The sequence below is a fragment of the Sarcophilus harrisii genome, chromosome 1 (assembly GCF_902635505.1).
Source record: "Sarcophilus harrisii chromosome 1, mSarHar1.11, whole genome shotgun sequence".
Taxonomy (NCBI): domain Eukaryota; kingdom Metazoa; phylum Chordata; class Mammalia; order Dasyuromorphia; family Dasyuridae; genus Sarcophilus; species Sarcophilus harrisii.
Window position 1 is genome coordinate 644,527,351 of NC_045426.1, and position 20,931 is coordinate 644,548,281.

The 20,931-nt window shown below is 38.3% G+C and overlaps 1 protein-coding gene across 1 annotated transcript in view; it reads left to right on the forward strand.

Annotated features, from left to right (window-relative positions):
• The first annotated feature begins 8,457 nt into the window (after nt 1-8,457).
• LOC111719504 (zinc finger protein 135) overlaps nt 8,458-20,931 on the forward strand; it is a 43,950-nt gene continuing 31,476 nt past the window's right edge. Inside the window, exons 1-3 of the mRNA XM_031947654.1 lie at nt 8,458-9,069; nt 15,877-16,051; nt 19,995-20,923. Coding sequence (XP_031803514.1) covers nt 8,698-9,069; nt 15,877-16,051; nt 19,995-20,923 — 1,476 coding nt within the window. The 5' untranslated portion in view covers nt 8,458-8,697. The remainder of the gene's footprint in view (nt 9,070-15,876; nt 16,052-19,994; nt 20,924-20,931) is intronic.

The window sequence follows — 20,931 nt, forward strand, 5'->3', positions numbered from 1 at the left end:
CTTTTAGAGCTCCAGGTGGCTAAGACCCATCAACAATTTGCAATAGTGGCAGAAGTTCCATGCCATCACCTCCCTATACTATCAAAATCCCAGACCTGGATTGAGGTAGGAAGGAGGGAAAAGGAAGAAATATAAAGCTACTGAAATCTTTGGAGAGGGGAATGTGCTTGAGGAAGACTTTGTTAGTAGCTATATGGAGGATCATTGGAGAGAGGAGAGAAGAAGCAGAGAGGACAGTTTTTGGGCCCTGTTTAGGTCTTGTCCTGAATAAAGAAGCAAATTCAGGATGAGAAAATTTAAAGAAGTTTGTTGAGTTTGTGAAGGAGTGGGTTGATTTTCCAGAAGCCCCTACAGCTGTGAATCATAACACCCCTGAAAGAATTGCAAATCAGCCTTTACTGATTCAGATGTTACTTGTGGATTGGGAATGAAATAAATTGGAGGCAAGAGAAAAGAGGGGAGAGGTCAGAGAATGCAATTGCCTCTCAGTCTCCTTGTATCCTTACCATCCTCTCACATGAAGGGATCTATTCTGCTGGTCAGAATTAGATCCCCAGCAGCCACTAGCAGGTTCTTCCTGTAACAGGAATTTATTGTAACACATTCAAATAAAAGTGTGTGGAATATAGCCAAGCAATGAATTTAAATATGCTGCTCCTTTTATAGACAACTTTTCTTTAAAAAAAAAAAAATGAGACATCTTCTTAGGAACATAGTTTTAAAAAGGCCATTGTATTTCATTCCTCCCCCATTGGTGAATCATAGGAAAATAAGATTAGAGGTAAGGGAAATAGGGTGAGAGCACATGTGGCTATATGTTGAATAGCAGGTAAGAGAAGGGATCAAAATGCTGATGACCTTCCCAAAAGAGTGATTAACACTATCAAGAAGACAAACCATACTGGAAATAATGGGGTCACAGGACTGAGTCAGCATCAGTTTTAATAATTCCCCACTGTGGTGCTAACCATATGCATGATGCAGCACTATAATTAGACCTCTGTCAGTTCTCTACCCTCAATTGCAAATCCCAAACTCTATTGCCTATAAATGTGGAAGATGGCTTGGGGAATCAATTCTTTGTACCAAGGAAGGCACTGTAAAAATAAACAGGGATTCTGACCAGTGAAAAGTTCTGTACTCAAAATATTTCTGTAGATCATGGATTTTGGCAATTCAGTGAAATCACTCTGTGGGTGTTCAAATGGTAAGGTGCCCATTTCCATTCCTCTTTCATCATGGTTCTCTTCCACACGGACTTAGACTTTTGACAAGAAAAGTAGTTAGAAACCATACAATGGGTTTCTGAATATACATTGTGGCCAAACCACAAAAAAAAAAAAAAAAAAAAAAATATATATATATATATATATATATATATATATATAGTTCAAGGGCGTAGGTTCTTACTTTGTTATCAGTCCAAGGAGGAGTGATAAGAAGCTTGCATAATGGGTAATAAGTCATGTAATATGACTGTAATATGACATTACTAACATAACAAGCAGAGTTACAACAGGTGAATAAAGAAATCCAATATAGCAATAGAAAAGGGGTATGAAGTTCTTTGGCAGGATCTATGATTTTCAAAGAGTTTGGCAAATAGTTCCTGTGCATTGCTCAGGTAGCTGCACATGGATCAGAACAGGCCAATAAAGGCAATTCCCCAACCATATTCAGGTCCTGTTGTGGTTGTTTGTCCTAAGTTTTTGAAAAGAACCAATGACATCATGGAATGATGACTCACACATGAATTGGATTTAATTGAGGCAGAGACCCTTAGGTTAATGGTAATTAGGTAATGCTGCTAAAACCTCCTAGTGATAAGACTGCATAATTTTTAGTAAACCATGACAATTAAATCAGATTGATTTTCCAGTAATTAGTTCATGTGGTGAAAACCCATTCAGATTTTATAAAACTAATGCTAATAACAACAGACCTATAAGTTGAACACCAAATTAAGAACCCATAATTAACTTGAATGTTCACAGAATTTCAATTTTTGCATGGTGCTTGCACGTTTTTATCTTCCCCAACCTTGAATCTAATATGGACAATGTCATCAACAGGCTAAAAGAGGAATCTTAAAGGGGCAACTAGTTGGTGTAGTGGATAGAGCACCAGCCCTGAAGTCGGGAGGACCTGAATTCAAATATGACCTCAGACACTTAACACTTCCTGGCTTCAGGACCCTGGGTAAATCACTTAACTCCAATTGTCTCAGAAAAAAAAAAGTAATCTTAAAATGGCCCATCAGGGTCTGCCTTGGAAAATGAGCTCTCCTATCTTTTAATATTCTCATACAGATACTTCAAAATTTGGGGGGAAGACATGATTTAGAATTCTTAATATACTTTTACATGTAAAAAACCCTTAATTTTGAGACTTTATTAACAAAAAACACTTTGTGTATAATATATTTTTACATGTGCTATAATATATATGTATACATACATATATGTATACACACATACACATCATACACATATTTGCTGTTGTTATTCAGTTGGATCTTACTTTTTGTGACCCCCACTTGGGGAGTTTTCTTAGCAAAGAAGTGGTTTGCCATTTTCTTCTCCAGCTCATTTTACAGATGAAGAAACTGAGGCAAACAGAACTAAGTGATTTGCCTAAGGTCACTAATAGTGTTTGAAACCAGATTTAAAATTATGAAGATGAGTCTTTTTAATTCAGGTCCAATATTCTATTCATAGTGCCACCTGGCTAATATAGATTTAGATATATAGATATACATATATATTCTGGTTCTTAGATAAAACAATTCAATCTTATTGCCTTCCCAACATTTACTATTCCATTAAATTAATTTTTTTTCACATCTATGTCTTTCCTTCCCTTTTTGAGCATTTATATATATGTATGCATACATACACATACACATACACATATATAATCTTCATAGCATTTTGAAGGAAAGGGGTATTGTAAGGGCCTAATCCTACACATGAATATATAATTATGAGTAAGGGGATAGCAAGTTCAGGAACTCATTGGTAAACAATTTGTCCTTGTTGAGTCCCTAAAAATTAATCTTTGAGATTGGCTCTTATGTGTTAAATTTTCAAATGAGTTAAGGTTTGGTTGAGACAAAGTGCCGAAAATCTGTGAGGTTGTTATGTTCTTTTTTTCATTCAATATTATGATTAGTTTTGCTGGATATGATATTTTTGGCTGCAGGCCTAGTTCTTTTTATTGTCAATATATATTATACCAGGACCTATGGTCTTTTATTATAGTTGCTGATAAATCCTATACAATTCTAATTGTAGCTCCAGCATATTTGAATTCATTTTTGTTGTTATTGTTGTTGTAAAATTTTATTTTTGATCTGGGGGTTTTACATTTAGCAATAATATTCCTTTGTGTTTTCCTTGTAGGATCTTTCTGAGGTGGTGATTGGTGTATTTTTTCTATTTCTACTTTTCCCTTGTGTTCTATTACTTCAGAACAATTTCCTTTGATTATTTCTTGCACTATTGTGTCAAAGTCCTTTTTTTGGTAACAGCTTTCAGATAGTCAAATTATTCTTATGTTTTTTTCTTCTTGATCTCTTCTCCAAATCTGTTGATATTCTTATGTTTCACATTATCTTCTATTTTTTTCATGTTTCCTATTTTGCTTTATTTCTTGGTTTCTTATAGCTTCACTGACTTTTTAAAAATTAATTCTAATTTTCAGAGTCATTTTCTTCTTGGATAGCCTTAATTTTAAACAAATTTTTCCTCAGCCTCTCACATTTGATTTTTAAGGTATCTTTTTGAGTCCCATAAATTCTTTCTGGACAAGCAACCATTTAATGATACTTTTGGTATAGAAGAGACTTCTTTTTATTTTTTTTTTAAATTCACTGACCTCCTTTGAAGATGAACCCCAGTCTTCTCTGTTCCCATAGCAAGTTTCTATGGTTAGGTTCTTTCTTCTTTGCCTGTCATTTACTTAAAATGAGAATTATTAGTGTAAGCACCTCTAATTGTGGAGTAGAGGCGGATAGTCCCTCTGGCTTCACTTCATCTCTCCTCTCTGACCTGGAACCACAAATCAAAAGCTCCACCTCTCTGCTAGTCTGGCAGCCAACAGCATCCCTGCCCCACTGCTTCTGTACTCACCCAACTATGCTGGTTCCTTTTTCCCCAGGGCTGATTCTCTACAGCACAGCTGCACCTGGCATTCCTACTCAGTCAAAGTTCCTTCAGTCTTCCATTATTCACTTGCCCTGATGATAGAAATTTGCTATGTAAGGAAAAAGGAGGAAAAATATTAAGATGGTCTTGAAAGGTGAACAATTGGCTTCATGACAATTCAAATAATCATACATAAAATCAAAACTTAGAACAATATCAAATTATAGTCCCAGAGATTTTACCTCAAATAGCAAAATTTTCAATAATCATAGCTTAGGACTAAGTTATTATATTTCTCATGTTGCAACAATTAGCAATGAGCAAATATAAAACTATTTCATTTAGCTTTCTTTTGTAAATTAATAATTACATTCTGGAGGTTCATACATACAGTGACTATATGATAATTGACTCAAAACTTAAGTTTGAAAAACTTGGGCCAGTCCCATCCAAATTAGATGATCTTACAAGTTTTCTTATAATAAAGAATGAACTTTATCTATCACTTATGAGCATTATGAAATTGTATATTTTAGTAAATAGTATGTCCTGAAATTACTTTGAACCACCTTAGTAACAGCAGACCTTAGATTTAAAGATTTCATTTTGTTTTAGGAGTTAATAGGCAGTACAGATATATTAGTCTGGAGTGACTAGAATTTTTCTGGATTGTTTTGAGTCAAACTTTAGTAAATCAGAATTTTAAAAGATATTATATCAGCAGAGCTGAAAATATCTTATGATCTTGTCCAAGAAGAAAGTCCCTTAAAGGATCCCTGGTACTTTTTCTCCCAAGAGTAAATAATCAATATTAATGATTATAGAAACACTTTCTCATCTCTCTCTGAGTGCAGGTGGCTCTCCTCCTCACATGACCATTGGAACTGGCCTGAATCATCTCATTGTTGAAAAGAGGCATGTCCATCAGAATTGATCATAGTATAATCTTGTTGTTGCCATGTGCAATGATCGCCTGGTCCTGTTCACTTAACTTAGCATCAGTTCATGTAAGCCTCTCCAGGCCTCTCTGAAATCATCCTGCTGATAGTTTCTTACAGAACAGTAATATTCCATACTTATCCAGTCATTCTCCAACTGATGGGTATCCATTCAGTTTCTACTTTCTTGCCACAACAACAACAAAAAAAGGGCTGCCGTAAACATTTTTGCACATATGGGTACCTTTCCCTCCTTTATGATCTTTTTTATCTCACCCAATCTTACAAGAAATTTAATCTAAAGTGAAACTCCAGCCTCTTGACTTCTGCTCAGGTTGGGGCAACAGATCCTTTGTCTAGATTTTTCCAAAGCTGGGGATGATTTGGAAGTAAATGGCATGATCACAGTTATATCCCCCAGTTCATCATTAGAATAAGGCTACCATTCATTATAATATTCATTCTCACTCATTACTTGTTAACCAATCAGAGTCAGCTGTTACACTCAGGATCACCTAACCTTCCAAGTTCATATAAGTGTTGAGTAGGCTCCATGAGGAGTCACTGGCATCCAAAAGTGTCACACTGCCATGTTTCACTCCACTGAAGACTGGGAAAGCACGAGTGTATCATACATTTATCAGAACCCATGCCATCATGGAAATGGTGTACAATGTTGATGAACTTTTCCAGGCAATGAAATTTTGCCATGATCTTTCATGAACACTCATTACTGATAATATCAAAGGTATTGTTCAGATCAATGAACACTATATTCACACCTCTATTCTGCTCCTGGCAGTTTTTCTGCAAACACTATCTTACCAATAATTTCTCCACCTTTCTAAAACCACACTGGCTCTCAAATATTTGACCATCTTCTAGGTGAAGTATCAGCCTATTAAAGACTTTGACAAGAATCTTGTCAGCAATGAGTAAGAGAGAGATCCCCCTGTAATTGCCACAGGACAATCTATTTCTTCTTTCTTTAAAGAGCTAGACAATGGAAACATCCTTAAACTGCTGGGGGATAACCTCCTTTTGCTATATAATTTGAAAGATTTCAATCAACTTTTTTTTCCCCTCTGAGGCAATTGGAGTTAAGTAACTTGCTAGGGATCACACAGCTAAGAAGTGTTAAGTGTCTGAGGCAACAGTTGAACTCAGGCCCTCCCGATTTCAGGACCAGCACTCTTCAATCAGCTTTTGTATAAGAAATGTACCCTCTCTCCCTCCATTTTGTACATTTCAGCTGGAATAGAATCATCATCAGGTGCTTTGTTATACAAGAAGAACCTAATGGTATTCAAGACCTCTTCTTCAATTGAAAGTTCAGCTAGAAAAGGATTGACATCAACTTGAGATATATGGGTCAATGGCTTCAGCATTGGCTAATGATGGGCTGTTGAGAACACTATGGAAATGTTTTCCATCTTTTCAGGATCATCTATTTATCAAAAGTTAATTTGGCTCTATCAAATTTGGCTAAGTAGTTTAAATGCATCATAGCTCAGTTTAACTAAAACATAGTTTTTTAAAAGGTACTAATATTACAAATCCAGCAAGGTAGGTTGATGCAATACTGAAAGTGAAGATGAAGATCATTAAATGACAGGATTAGGAATTTGTCCTTTATACAAAAGGCAGCAGGAAGCTCCAAAGATTTTGAGTATGGTGGGGATAAAGTCAGATCTGTATCTCAGCAGAGAGATTTGTCCATCTCCTTCATTTTACAAAGAAAGAAACTGAAACCCTGAGATAAAAAGAGACTTTTCCAGAGTCATCAGAATTTGGATCATCAACCCCAGAAGTTCAAACCTGGGTTACAGATTCTCTTTCCCCTGCATTTTGCTGCCTGCCTAGACAGTCACTACAAAATGGTTAGAGTGTTAGCCCTAGCATGAGGACTCATGTTTGAATGTCATTTTGGACCTCTGTGATCCTAGCAAATAGATTCACCATTCTGGATCTCAGTCTCTTCATCTTTTAAAATGGCATATTAATAGCACCAACCTAAATATTATAGTTGTTGTGAGGCACAAATGAGATTTTAAAAAAATATTTAGATAGGAGGTGATGAACTGGTGGTAATGTGAGTGGAGAAAATCTGTTACAATGCAAAAAAATACAGTACAATACAAAAAATATTTGTGGAGAGAATCAACAAAACAGTGTTTAGCAACTGATTAGATACTGATGGGGAAGAGAGTTTGGAAACTGAGAATAGGGGAAAAATCAGAGGCTTGAAAGATGGTGATTTCCTAAATACAGATAGGAAATTTTGGGAGAAATAAGTAGGTTTAAAAGAAAAAGATGTTTGATTTTAAAACCATTTGATTTACCACTTAAATGGTACAATTGGAAGTGTATTTGATTAGAAGTCAGAAGACCAGTTCTGCCATTTACTATACATGTCACTTGTGGGCCTCAAGGGGTTGGCCACAAGGGTGGAAGCCCAACATGTGATTTTCTATACTTTTTCCACTAATGACTTTTAATGCCTCAAATGATCTCTCTCAACTTCCACATTCATGGGGAAAAAAAACAAAAAAACAAACTACACTTCAAAAGGGAAACCAACAATTCATAATGAAACAATGTTGCAAAGATCAAAAGAATTTTTATAAGCTGCTGCCTCATATGTTTCCAAATAATGTGAAACTTTACAAATGAAACAGTTTCATAAAAAAGATTTTCATTTTGAGGTAACAAAAGATTTTGTTAGATCTGTGGTAGGAAATTTGGGGCTTTTAAAGCTTAAGACTTAAAAAAGTCTTTTAAAATTTCAAATTAAATTTAAAAAACAATATGAAAGTTTTATTAGATGATAACTAAAGTCCAGTCCAGTTCTAAATCTGGAGCTCGGGAGAGTGAGTGCAGGACATATTTGAGTCATTAATATAATATATTCTCAGCTAGCTGAGAATAAAGGAGTGGCTTCGGTAACTCAGGGAGTAAGAGGGCTCAGCGCAGAGCCCCTGGGAACGCCCAAATTTAGGGACTGGGGAATAGGGGTGTGCTAGAGCCGGCTCACCCTGGCTTACAAGAGCTGATTGTTAAATTTTCAACGGGCCAAATTTAACGTTTTGTTCTTTGTTTAGACTTAAGAAAGATAGGGAAATGTTGATAATACAGATCAAACTTAAATGTATTTCGCGTAAACTTGTTAAAAAAAATCTGTAGAGACAACTATTAAAAAATTACGACATTCCTAGAGAGGAGTATCTAGCACAGGGGAGAAGCTTGCACGTAAGGCTTTTGGATGGACTACTGAGATCTCGAGTCCTCCTCGCAGCTAGAGCGGCCCCGGTGATCGAGAACGGAACTTCCTGTCCTATGGGGCGGGCCCGGGGTCCCGCCCCCCCGCAGCCGAGAGGTGGAGTTCTAGGGTAGGCGGACGGGCGTGGCCCCGACGTCCCGGAGTCCGGCCCGCCCATTTTACACATGGGGAATACTGAGTCCGGGCGAGGCTCAGGCGCTGCTCGTACGTCACCCCGCGGGCCCTTGGCTGTGTGCGCTTCTGGTCCCCGAGCCTGACCTTCGGGCACCGTGCGTCAGGAACGTCCTGGTCCCAGAGCGAAGCGGCAACCTCGGCATCGAGCAGATCCGGGGCCATGGCGGCCTTCGGGGCCCGGGTGGCGCCGCCGCCGCCGCCTCAGCCTCTGCAGCTGCCTCTGCAGCCGCCGCCGCAGCCGTGGGCGGCGTCGGGCCCGCGCTTCCGCTGGTACCGCTACCAGGAGGCGGCCGGGCCGCGGCAGGCGCTGCGGAGGCTCCGTGAGCTGTGCCGCCAGTGGCTGCGGCCCGAGCGCCACAGCAAGGAGCAGATCCTGGAGCTGCTGGTGCTCGAGCAGTTTCTGACCATCCTGCCGGCAGACGTGCAGGCCTGGGTGCGAGGCCGCAGCCCACGCTCCGGGGACGAGGCGGCCGCCGGCGTGGAGCTGCTGCTGCGGCTGAGGCTGCAGCAGGAGCAAGGGGCTGAGCCGCAGGTCAGCGCCCCGACGGGGCAGGCCCGAGGGAGGGGGGGGGGGGGGGGGCGACGGGGAGATGGGAGGATGGACGGCAGGCAGCCCCCCTCCTATCACGGCCTCCTTGGCAGGCCTTGAATTACAAGTGCCAGCTCTTAATGTATTAATATGTTATACTCACGTCACATGTTATTATGTGATATATGCAACATGACCTGTCATCTTGTTATATGATCTATCATACACGTCATGCCGTAACGTAATATGCATATTGTATTATATTATACATTCTATCTTGGGGATAGTAGATAGAGTGCTGGACCTGTATTTCCAATGCAGCCCCGGACAGTTACTGAGGGTGATCAGTAGCTGCGTGATCTGGGCAAGTCATTTAACACTTATATGCTTCATTTTCTTCATCTCTTGAAAGAAGGAAAGAGGAATAATAATAGCACCTGCTTCTCAGAATTATTGTGAGGATAAGGAAATATATCCAGTGCCTTATATGTATGCACTTCATTGGTGAGGAAATTAAGGCAGGCTGAGGTGAAGGTATTTGCATGGGATTACCCAGCTAGAAAATGTCTGAGCTCTGAACTTCCTCACTCCTCCTGATCACCTATCAGCTACCCTATGTACTCTCAGTGTGTATGGATAGAGGGCTGGTCTTGAGTCAGGTCCATGCTCTGGTCTATATGGACCATGTGTGGCTTTGACCAAATTAGTTAATCTTGGTGCCTCCTGGGGAAATGCTAAGACAACAAATTGCAGAAGTATTAATCTGCATTGTAAGTTTTGCCCACTTCCAAGAAATCACTGGTTCTTTAACAAAAACAAACAATACATTATTAGAAGTGTTTTAGCTAAGTATAATAAACCAAATACTTTTATGAGGTCAGTATGGAAAGTTCATTCCTGACTGGGGAGGATCCCCAGAAGGCTTCATTGAGAAACTTGAAGGTCGGGTTGGATTTGGAAGGGAGGGAGCATTCCAGGCAGGGTTAGCCGGCCCGACAAAAAAAGTATGGAGCATTTATTAAGGGTTTAATACATGCCAGGAATTGTGCTGAGAATACAGAAAAAAAAATAAACCGTTCCTATCTAGGAGTTTGACTGTGAAAGGGGCAAGAGATTGAAGACTGGTAGAGGCCTGATAATCTGGGAATAAACCAGGAGAAAGAAAGAGATTGAAGATTAGAGGGGAAAGAAGAGGAAAATAATTTTCTGCTAACTGTGGAGAAGGGTTGGCCTTGATGAAAGAGGATCAGATATAGTTTGGAAGCTAGAGAGTAATTTTTTTTGGCAGGAATGGAAGATATATGGAACAGTGATTCTGGCTCTTTTATTACTTGTGTGACTTTTGAGTGAGTCACTTCAACTAGATGATCTTTTCTATCTTTAATGATCTATGATTATGACTAATTCTGTGAGACTAAGAAAGGTTGGTGTAAGCCATGCTGTAGAGGTCTTTAAACCAAAGACTTTTGAATGGCATTGTACGGGAGTCTCTGTGTATTTGTTTCAGCATTGGGTCTGTTTGTCTCCATGTGAGAACAGGTGCTTCCTCAATCAAAACAAATTCCCACAGAAATTGGAACCCTTCATTTAGTTCATCAAATGTATTTCCATTTCTGGAATAGATTTCTTTGTGTTATAGACAGTTGTATAGGCCTTTAGTTTCAGCTGCGATTTTCCTGGGTGGAGGTGGGTAAACTCTTTTCCCCTTAGTTATAGTCTTCAAACCATGACTTAAGAATGCAAGCTTTAAAATAGAATCAACTGAGTTCTTGGCACACTGCTCATTGCTTTTCTGTATTGCTCCAACTGAAGCGATCTTAATAACTATTTGGGTTTGTTTTTCTGGTTTGCTGCTAATACTGTTTGTGCATAATTCTTCCTGAGCTTTCTGGCTTTAACTAGAATTATGGTTTTGCAGTATTAGAACTGCTTTTCATGGAAGTGTCATAGGACAGTTGTCCCCTTCCCTTGAAGAAGGCTGTGTCTCAAAAACCAAGTCCTAGACAAGGCAGACTTGTTTCTGAGTGTTTTGTTCCAATGTGCTGGTCAAATCTGTACTCGGGAAAGTGAAAAATTTTCCAGGGCCTTCTGTGAATGTTTTCTTTATACAGATTTTCACATTATTCTTTTGAAAATAGGGACACATTGCCAGAACTGAGCCTCCCTCAAGAGATTCTAGACTCTGTGGAATTTCCAAGGCTTTGGGAGGGTTCTGGATTTTAGGCTTTTTAGTTGAGGCTAATCTTGTCAATTGACATCAGGGGGTACCTTTATTCATTGTTTAGTGATTCTAAGACTATCTCATCTAATTGAGGAATTTTTTCTGCATCATCTGAACAAGTGGTCCTACAGCTCTCTTCCCTAAATTTCCCCCTCAATCTTCTCCAGGCTCAGCTTTCCACAGAATTGCAAAGCTGGAAAGGATCTTTGAGTTCACCCAGTCCAGAAATCCCTTCTGTATCATCACCAATGTGAACTTATCCTGCCATACTGGAAGCCCTATTGTGAGGGAAGCCTGATTTCTTCTGAAGTTTTTCTTCCCAAATTGGATGACCTCTTTGATGCTTTCATGTTTTCTATTTGTATATTTTGCACATCCTCTTCTTAAAGCACATCATGTACATGGCTTAAAAATCTGTTACGGATTTTACCTTAAAGTAGTATATAGTACTTCAGGACATATGATCTATAAACTTAAACCAGAAGAAATTGAATTCCTTAGGGAAAAGAAAATCCACAAACAATGCAGTTATCTCTTTAAGGAACTTGAGAAATGGAACAACTTTTACCTTTGGAAATACCATATTCATACTTTTGGGGTAGTTACTTGACAACAGAGAAGATCTTAGAAATTTTTGAAATTGCCATCAAACATGGCAGGACCAGAGGATTTAAGAAGTTCTGTCTAGATTCTATAAACCGAGTATGTTTGCTGCTGAAATAGAAGTAGATACTACTAACGATTTGGAAGGGACCATCACTATATGGCCCAAGATCAATCCATCCAGATCTTATACTGGACAGATGTTAGCAATAATTCTTGAGAGAAGGCAGGCCAGAACTTTTTGAATGAAAATTCAGTTTTTGACCTATCTCTTTTTAATTACTGTAAGTAATTACATAGTTTAGTTAAATGTTTTATACCTTTCCACCGTAGGGATTGATACTGCTGTATACATATACAAGCAGGTATTTGAAAATTTTAAAGGGTCCATTTGACCAGGATTCACTACCATTCTCACCAGTGAAAATATTAAAATCTAAAATTTGATGCTTTTAAAGCTGTCATACTTATGCACACAAATTTTTTAAGGTACTTGGATATGTCAAAGTTAGTGTTTTCCCTTTGAATCCTCTGCTATAGGTTTTAAATTCTTTGGAGGTCATCTGTACAGAAATTTCAAACAAGGTCCATAATATCAGCAAGACAAGATTTTTTAAATGTCATCAACAAGGTCTGCCAAATAAAGAGCTCTCTGTAATCTATGGCAAAAGAAGAGAGAAAGATTGATGGAAACTGTACACAGAGAATAATTAGTAAAGCAGTTCATTCAACCATTCATTGAGTTGGTTTTTCAAGTTAAATATATAATTGCCTGTTATTTCATACACAAGAATACCTTGACCCAAAGACAGGGTTTGTAAGCATATTTGCATATATGTATATGTTAACTATGTATACATATATGTATATATTATGTGTATATGCATAGATTTGTGTGTATGCTTATATACATACAGATAATAGAGTAATTGACTAATTATATCATGGAGATCTTAGCTTTAATGACAAAAGGAATTTCAAATATCAGTAGAATTGATGATAAAATAAGGACAGGTAAGTAGCACAGTGAATAGAGTGCCAGGCTTGGAGTCAAGAAAATTCTTCGGAGTTCAAATCTGGCTTCAGATACTTACTAGCTGGGTGACCCTGGGCAAGTCATTTTATCTTGTTTGCTTTAGTTTTCCCATCTGTAAAATGAATTAGAGAAGGAAATGGCAAACCATTTCAGTATCTGTGCCAAGAAAACCTCAAATGGCATCACAAGGATTTAGACATGACTGAAAAACAATAACAAAAAAATAGAGGGTTAATTTTCTAAAACTGAAGTTTCCTTTGTTAGCTTTGGAACTTATAGGTTGGGATTCCTGTACTCACTATCATTTTTATTTTTAATTTTCAAGAGTATAGACTATAAAAAATATTTCGCACTTCCAGATGTCTCTCACTGCATATGTTTAGATTCCTTATTTAAAAAGAAATATTTTATAAGTTGTATGTGTGACAATACAAGTGTACTTTGCAGAGAAGCAAACAGTAATGCTTGGAGCTATTAAATAAGTGATTTTTTTTGTTGGATTCCTTTGCTCATTATAGTTAGTTCTACAGTCCAGGAAGGTTACCTTGATCAATGTCAACATATTAGTTTACTTTCTTAGAGATCAGGAGTCAAGTAGTCTTGTTTTAGCTATTACTCATACCTGAAAAGCACACCTTCCTCACCTTCATTTTTCAAAATTCTTCTCAAAATAATTTCTTTTAGAGCTCAGCTCAGATGCCATTTCCTACATGAAGTCTTTCTTAACCTTTCTCCTTATCCCATCCTCATCATCTTGTAAATATTTTGTCTATACCTGCTAATCCTCAAGGGCAAGTACTTTTCACTCTTGTCTTTGTGTTTCTTCTGCTCAGCATAGTGCCTGGCACATATTAGAGTCCAATAAATACTGTAAATTGATTGATTTTTTAGTATCCTCAGGGTAAGTAAAGCTACTGACACAAACTACAACTCTTGTATGGTAGTAGAGAGAGCAATGTAGAATTGTTCTTGTCTTCTTCAGTGAGTTTGTAAAATCTGTAAGGACAGAAACTATCTTCAGTGTCCTTGTGCAGGGTTGAACACTTAAGAAGTGCTCAGGAAAAACAACTGGAGAATGTCTGATCATTAAATCTATAGGGACCTTGAAGAGCATCTTGTCCAGCTTCTTCCTTTTACAGATGGGGAAACTGAGATATAAAAGTGGAGAAAATTTGTTCAAGGTTTTATTCTTAAGTCCACTGTGTACATTTGTTTGGTACAGAGCACCTCTCTAGATTCTAGGGGCAGAAAAGGTGGGATACAAAGTTTAAATAAGCTTTAGGCTAGTAGAGATGATAAACACAAATAACTCTGATACACAAAAATTCATGATGAATCTTAGCATTTTAAAACATAGTGTGAAGTCATGACATGGCTGTTACTGATGGATCAAAAAAAAAAAAATCTCTGTGGAAGAGGTAGTATTTCAATTAAGTTTTAAAGACTCAATGATTTTGAGCTGGAAGGGCCTCCCATATCATGATTTACTGGCAAAGAAACTAGCCTAGAGGGGTCAAGTGGATTGCCCCATGCTGTAGAGTCAGTTTTGAACTAGGATTTGAATCCACATTGTTGGACTCCAAATTCAGCATTTTTCACTGTACTGCTGGTATGTACTTCAGGTAGGTAGGGGGGGATGAGGAAATGGGAAGGAAGATTTTTTTTTTTTAAGTGCAAAGAATGGGGGAGAAAAAGGTGCAGAGGTAATAGAATGCTAAATGTTTGTGGGGTAGGGTGCAAAATATTTCCATTCAGAGATTTATCCTGGCCCAGAATGGAGCCAGAAATAGCAGACTTCTGATTCCTAAACTTTGTCTTATCACTACACCATACATTTTCTACCTTTTGCTTTAGAAAGAAAATTGAATTTCAATAATAAGACTGAATTTGAATCCTCGTGCCATCTGCTTATTCTTTGACCTTAAGTAAACTGACTTTTCTGCTCTACTTTTTCATAAAATGAAGACGTCAAAAGAAAATTATCTCAAGTTCCTTACAACTCTGAGACTCTATGACTGATGGGTTTTTTTTTCCCCAGTAAATCAGAAGTTGGCCTATCACACAAGCTTAAAGACCCCTTGCTTTGAGAAATGATAAAAACAGGAATGGTGATTAAAAAGATAGGGCCAAATTCGTACAAGGAAGCTCTCATGGATCCACTTGCCTGTTAAGACAGATGTAGTGTAGCCAAATTTCAGAGTCATCTCTAGTAACAGGAACTTTTTTAAAACAGGGATTATACAAGGCAGGGAGTGGGTTTGAATAAGACTAGGAAGATTATATTTGAATATAGTTTTCTCAAAATGTGGGTAAGGTAAATTGCAAGTAGAAAATTCCATTTATGTTGGTGTCAGAATTCTTCACCTAAATCTCCTGTGGCTGGAACCCTTCCTATTTGTCTCTTTGGAATACAGTGAATTTATTGTACCATTTTCATGGGGGAATGGGTTGGAGCATTAGGCTTAGAGTTAGGAAGAGTTGAATTCAAAGCCTGCCTTAGACACTCTCTGGGCAGGTCATTTAACCTGGGCCTCAATTTCCTTGTCTATATAATCAGAGGATTACATTCACCATTTGAGGTCTCTTCTAATTATGAATCCATGATCCATACCTACACCATGTACCTTATCTGTTCCAAGGTTTCTCTCAAATGTTTTCTATTGTCTGTAGTCCTATATACTTGAATGGTATTTATCTTCACGAGCCCTGCTGGACCTTCCTGGATGCCTCCATGATTTACTAGTATTTATTGTCTTTGCTACTCTCCTGCCTCTTTCCCCTGTGAATAAATCTAGAAGCAAGAGCTCTAGGTGTACTTTTGGCTCCAGATTCCCAGAAAAATGGAAACTTCCCTAGAGTCCAGGGATAATTCCTGTCACTAAACTAAGGGTAGACTTCCCCTTTCTTCATAGTTGTATTCTCACCTGCCATGTTCCTAATGGTCCCCTAGGTACCAGGCTTGAACCAGCAACCAGAAGTGCTGTCAGAAGAGAAAGCAACAGAAATGGCAATCCTGGGAGCAGTGCCAGAGTCATCGACTTTGCCTCCAATCAGTGATTCTTCAAGAACAAAGTCTGAATCACTTCACCATGGAACCCTGGTCTCCCTCCAGGATCCCCAACAAGGTATTCTGTCTTTCCCATTAGTGGGACTTAATGATTTAAAAAATCTATGATCATCGGTGCAAGCATTCTATCCACTGAACACAGATCACAGCCTCTCTTTGCTCTATGAGCTGTTGTAGACAAATAATCATTTTTTTTTCTTATCCAGTAATGAGTTCTGTTCAATCTGGCTGTGCAAGTCTTGATAAAAGTATCTTGGTAAAACTGCTGGTATTCTATTGCTATAGACTTTGAAAATTCAATCACTAATATGCCAAAATGACAGTAGAACTTTGATGAAGGTTAACTACAGCATGTCACAGTGATAATTATAAAGCCTTTCATTTCCAAAGACAACAACAACAACAACAACAACCTTGTGAGTCAGATAGTACAAGTAGTAAAACCTCAATTTAATAAAGATTAAAAGTAAACTTTAGAGATATAAAAGTGACCAGCCCAAGGTTGCATCAAACTTGAGTCTTTTTCTCTTGGTCCATTCTAGAGGCAGTGCCAAGATATATAGTATAAATTATAAGTAAGCTACAGGAGAAATAGAACTACCCCTACCCTTCCTCATAGCTACAGCCTCTGAATTCTTCCCCATCTCTTCATCTATCTGCCTTTCCCAGTTCATCTTCCTCTTTTTTGACAAACCTTACCAGGTTCTGGGAGTGAGAAGGATAGATAAGGCACAAATCCTATTGACAAGCATCCTACATAGACATATAACGTAACTGAGATACAAAGAAAAGGAGGTAAGTGGTACAAAACTATGTTGTGAGAAATAAAAGGGAAGAAATCACTTTCACCTGTCATGGGGGAAAGGGAAAGAAATGCAGCCACAGAAGACTTCATGCAATGGATGATTTTTGAACTGGGCTTTGAAGAAATAGAATAACTTCAACACATGAGAGTTAGGAAGTATCTTTTACAAGGTAGAATATTAGTGTGAGCAGAGTCAAGGAGATAAAAGAGAGGGAAAGCTCTGGACTACTCTGAGATTAGCCCAGTTTATTTGGAATGTAAAGTACTTGAAAGGGATTAGAGAAAGATAAGATTGGACTGGTTGATTGGAGCTAATTTGTGGTGGGCTTAGAATGCCAAAGTTTAGAGATTATCCTTTGTGAGGTGTTCAGTGCCATTGGAGGTTTTTTAGTAGAGGAATTAACTTGCATTTAGTCTTGCTTTAAGATTACTGAGATAACTTTTTGGAAGTGAGTATCCAGAAGGTGAACCTAGAATCAGTGACACCATTACCTCCCTCCTAACAAGAAGCAAAGTTTTAAGCTATTGGGATTGGGGGCAATGGAACAGGCTAGATTATAGGGTTATTAACAGAGGTGGAAATGAAGAGATTTGATGATGAGAAGTGATAAGCATCTAAATTAGAGTGATTGCTCTAAGTAGAGGAGAGAATATTAATTTGAGTATTTGTATGGAAATAGCCTGAACCAGATATAAAAATTGGGACTTAGTATTATTAGATGAACAGTGGTACCACTGAAAGAAATTGGAGTTGAGGAAAGGGTTAGGGGGAGAGCTAAGTGAGTTTGGATTGGAGTAGGTTGAATTTACATTACTGGCAGAACATACTGACATGTTCAGCAGGCAGTTGGAAATACAGTACTTTTGAGGAGAAATGGCATGTGGCATTTTGGGCTTAGAGGCAATAATTGAAACTATGGTGGTATATGAAAGTCTAGAGAACCACCCATATTTAGGGGCTGCATTTAAAAAGAGATATCAAAAGACAGTGAAGTAGAAAATGGAAGGAGAATAATGATAGTGTCCTTAAAGCCAAAGGAAGAAAAATATCAGCAAGCAGGGCATGGTCCACAATGCCATATGCCACAGAGAGACTAAAAGAGGATAAGGACAAAAAAAGAAGTCATTGGATTTATTAATAAGAAGACCTTTATAACTGATGTGTTCCCCATTAAGAGAAGTGGGGCAGAAATCAGAGTGAGGAAGGCTTAAGGACTAAGTTTTGAAGAAGCAGACCCAGGAAATGTAGCAGTAGTGATGTAAAGGGAGGATCATAATTTGAAAGTTGGCATGATCAAGGGAAAGTTTTTATAAGAGGTGATAAAGCAGAATATATTGTAAATTAAGGGCTAAGAAGCAACAGAGAAATTGAAAAAAAGCTCTATTGGATGAAATGCAAAGTCTTTAGTGAATAGAGATCCTCCCTAAGATCTAGCTTTAACTTGCCTTAGTAGCATTGTTTTATCAATCAGTAAAGATTATGTGCCAGGCACTGACTGGGTTAAGCACTAAAAACACAAAAAAGAGGCAAAAAGATAGTTCCTGCCCTCAAGAACCTACAATCTAATAAGGGAATTCACATACAAACAAATATATACAAAACAAGCTATATACAAGATAATAGGAAATAATAGAAGAAGGCATTGGAATTAAGATTAAATTAAGGGTTAGGAAAGGCTTCCTACTGGAGGTGAAGTTTTAGTTGAAAATTAAAGGTCAGTAGTGAAGGAGGGACACTTCCAACCATGAAGCAGACTCAGGAAATGTGGCAGTAGTGATGTAAAGGGAGGATCATAATTTGAAAGTTGACATGATCAAGGGAAAGTTTTTATAAGAGGCGAATAACCAAATAGAATGTTGGGAGTCAAGACATGAAGTATCTTGTTCATAAGGGAAAACCAAAAGGCCAGTATCACCAGCTCGAAGTATACATTTTGAAGAGTAAAGTGTGAGAGGATTGTAAAGATAGTAGGACAATATTTTGTATTTGCTGCTGGAGGTAATTGGAAACCAGAGTTGGGGGGCGGGCGGGGAGAGTGACAGTTGAGTCTGTGCTTCTGGAAAATCCCTTTAGTGGCTGAATAGAGGAATGTGGAGAGAGACTTAAGGGAGGCATACCTGATGATGAGAGCCTGCACCAGAGTAGTATCACTGTCTGAAGAGAGAAGATTTCTATTTGAGAGATGTTACAAAAGTGAAATCAAAAGGCCTTAGCTAGAGATTGGATATTGGAGGTGGGGGGTGGGAAGGAAGAGGTGGGAGGGAGAGTGTGAGGTATTCAAAATGACTTTCATGTACTCTTTGTTCTGATGCAATTGGTGTTTAATCTCCAGCTGTATATCAGGAAAATTTGGCTTCCATCTCCACTCTTTTCTTCAACTAACGCTGAACTCAATTGCCACCTTCCCTATGAAGCTTTTCCCCAATTCCTACAATGAAAAGTGTTCTCTGTCTTCTTATATTTTCTTTGACCATCTTGTTGGGCTTTCTTTGTTCCCTCTAAACTCTTCCTTGTTATCCTACATCATAGAATCTAAGTTCCTAACAACTATGGCCTCAGAGTTACCTTTTGTTATCTTTTCCCCCCCATTACCTTACACTTAGTAGATGCTTAATACATTTTTATTGAAACATTTACTAAGTGAATTAATTAATGATGAAAATTCATTTGTTGAAATTCAATAGGATTAAGGATCTGGGGGATGGGTTATCTATATCAAAGAGGAGGTCTACTCTACAAAGAGACTGGAGGGAAGAAGGAAAGAGTATTTTAAGAAGAATAGAAGAGTAAAAGTCATAAATTGAATATGAAAAAAAAGGAAGAAGTTTCAGGAGAAAGGTTGAGCAATATGAAAGAATGAGTCCCTACCCATCCCTGGTATTCATATTGATCATCTTGCTTTCCCCCTCCTACTCTCCTTTTTTTCCCCAATCATCTCTCACATCATTTTGGTGTGCTATGTCCCTTTCATCCTTCTCTTTCTCATTGTTTCTCCATAACGAGATCACTATTAAAACAGGTCATCACCCTTTTTCTGAGGCTTTAATTGCCCTGAGCTATAGGGGAAAAAAATTTGGAAAAGGATAAACTAAAATTGGGAAAGGAGGGGGAGATAAAGTCTTTTGTTTCATGCCTTAGTGGTGTCCTTTGTCTCAAGTTAACTATAGAGTGACATTTGGGTTTTCTTTATTTTAGATCATGAAACCAGGACTGTGACTGAGGAGTTAATTCTAAAGCAGGAAATTTCTGAAGAAGTGGAATCTCAGTGGATGGTTTCAGAAAGATCCACAGAGGAAGTTCCCCAAGGACCTGTGTTTGGAGAAGTCCTTGAACAGGAGATCAGGTTAGAGAGGCATCTAGGAAAACCTGGGGAGGAAAGCCTGAACAGATCCCTTTCTTTGGAAAGGGGTTTCAGACCAGTGACAGCAATTCATCAGACAGCCTCCATAGGAGAGCAAAACCAAGAATTTGATGAATTTGAGAGAAGCTTCAGTCTTAGTTCAAACCATGTTACAAATCAGAGATTTCCTATTGAAGAGGATGCTCATTGTGATACATGTGGTGAAATCTTTCAAGAAACCTCAGAGCTCATTGAACATGAGAAAATTCACATCGGAGAGAAACCTTATAAATGTGATGATTGTGGAAAGGCCTTTGGTCGAAGTTCACACCTTATTCAGCACCAGAGAATTCACACTGGAGAGAAACCCTATGAATGTAACCAATGTGGGAAAGCCTTCAATCAAAGTTCACACCTTGTCAGACATCAGAAGATTCACACAGGAGAGAAACCCTATGTATGTACTGAGTGTTGGAAAGCCTTTAGTCGGAACTCAGTCCTTATCAGACATCAGAAAATTCACACTGGAGAGAAACCTTATGAATGTAATGAATGTGGGAAAAACTTCAGCCAGAGTTCCGGCCTTAGGAAACATCAGAGAATTCATACTGGGGAAAAACCCTATGAATGTAGTGAATGTGGGAAAGGTTTCAGGCTGATCTCGACCCTCATTCAACATCAGAGAATCCACACTGGAGAGAAGCCCTTTGAATGTGAAGAATGTGGGAAAGCCTTTCTGCGGAGTTCAGGGCTTGTTGAACATCAGAGGAGTCATTCTAGGCAGTGAGCATC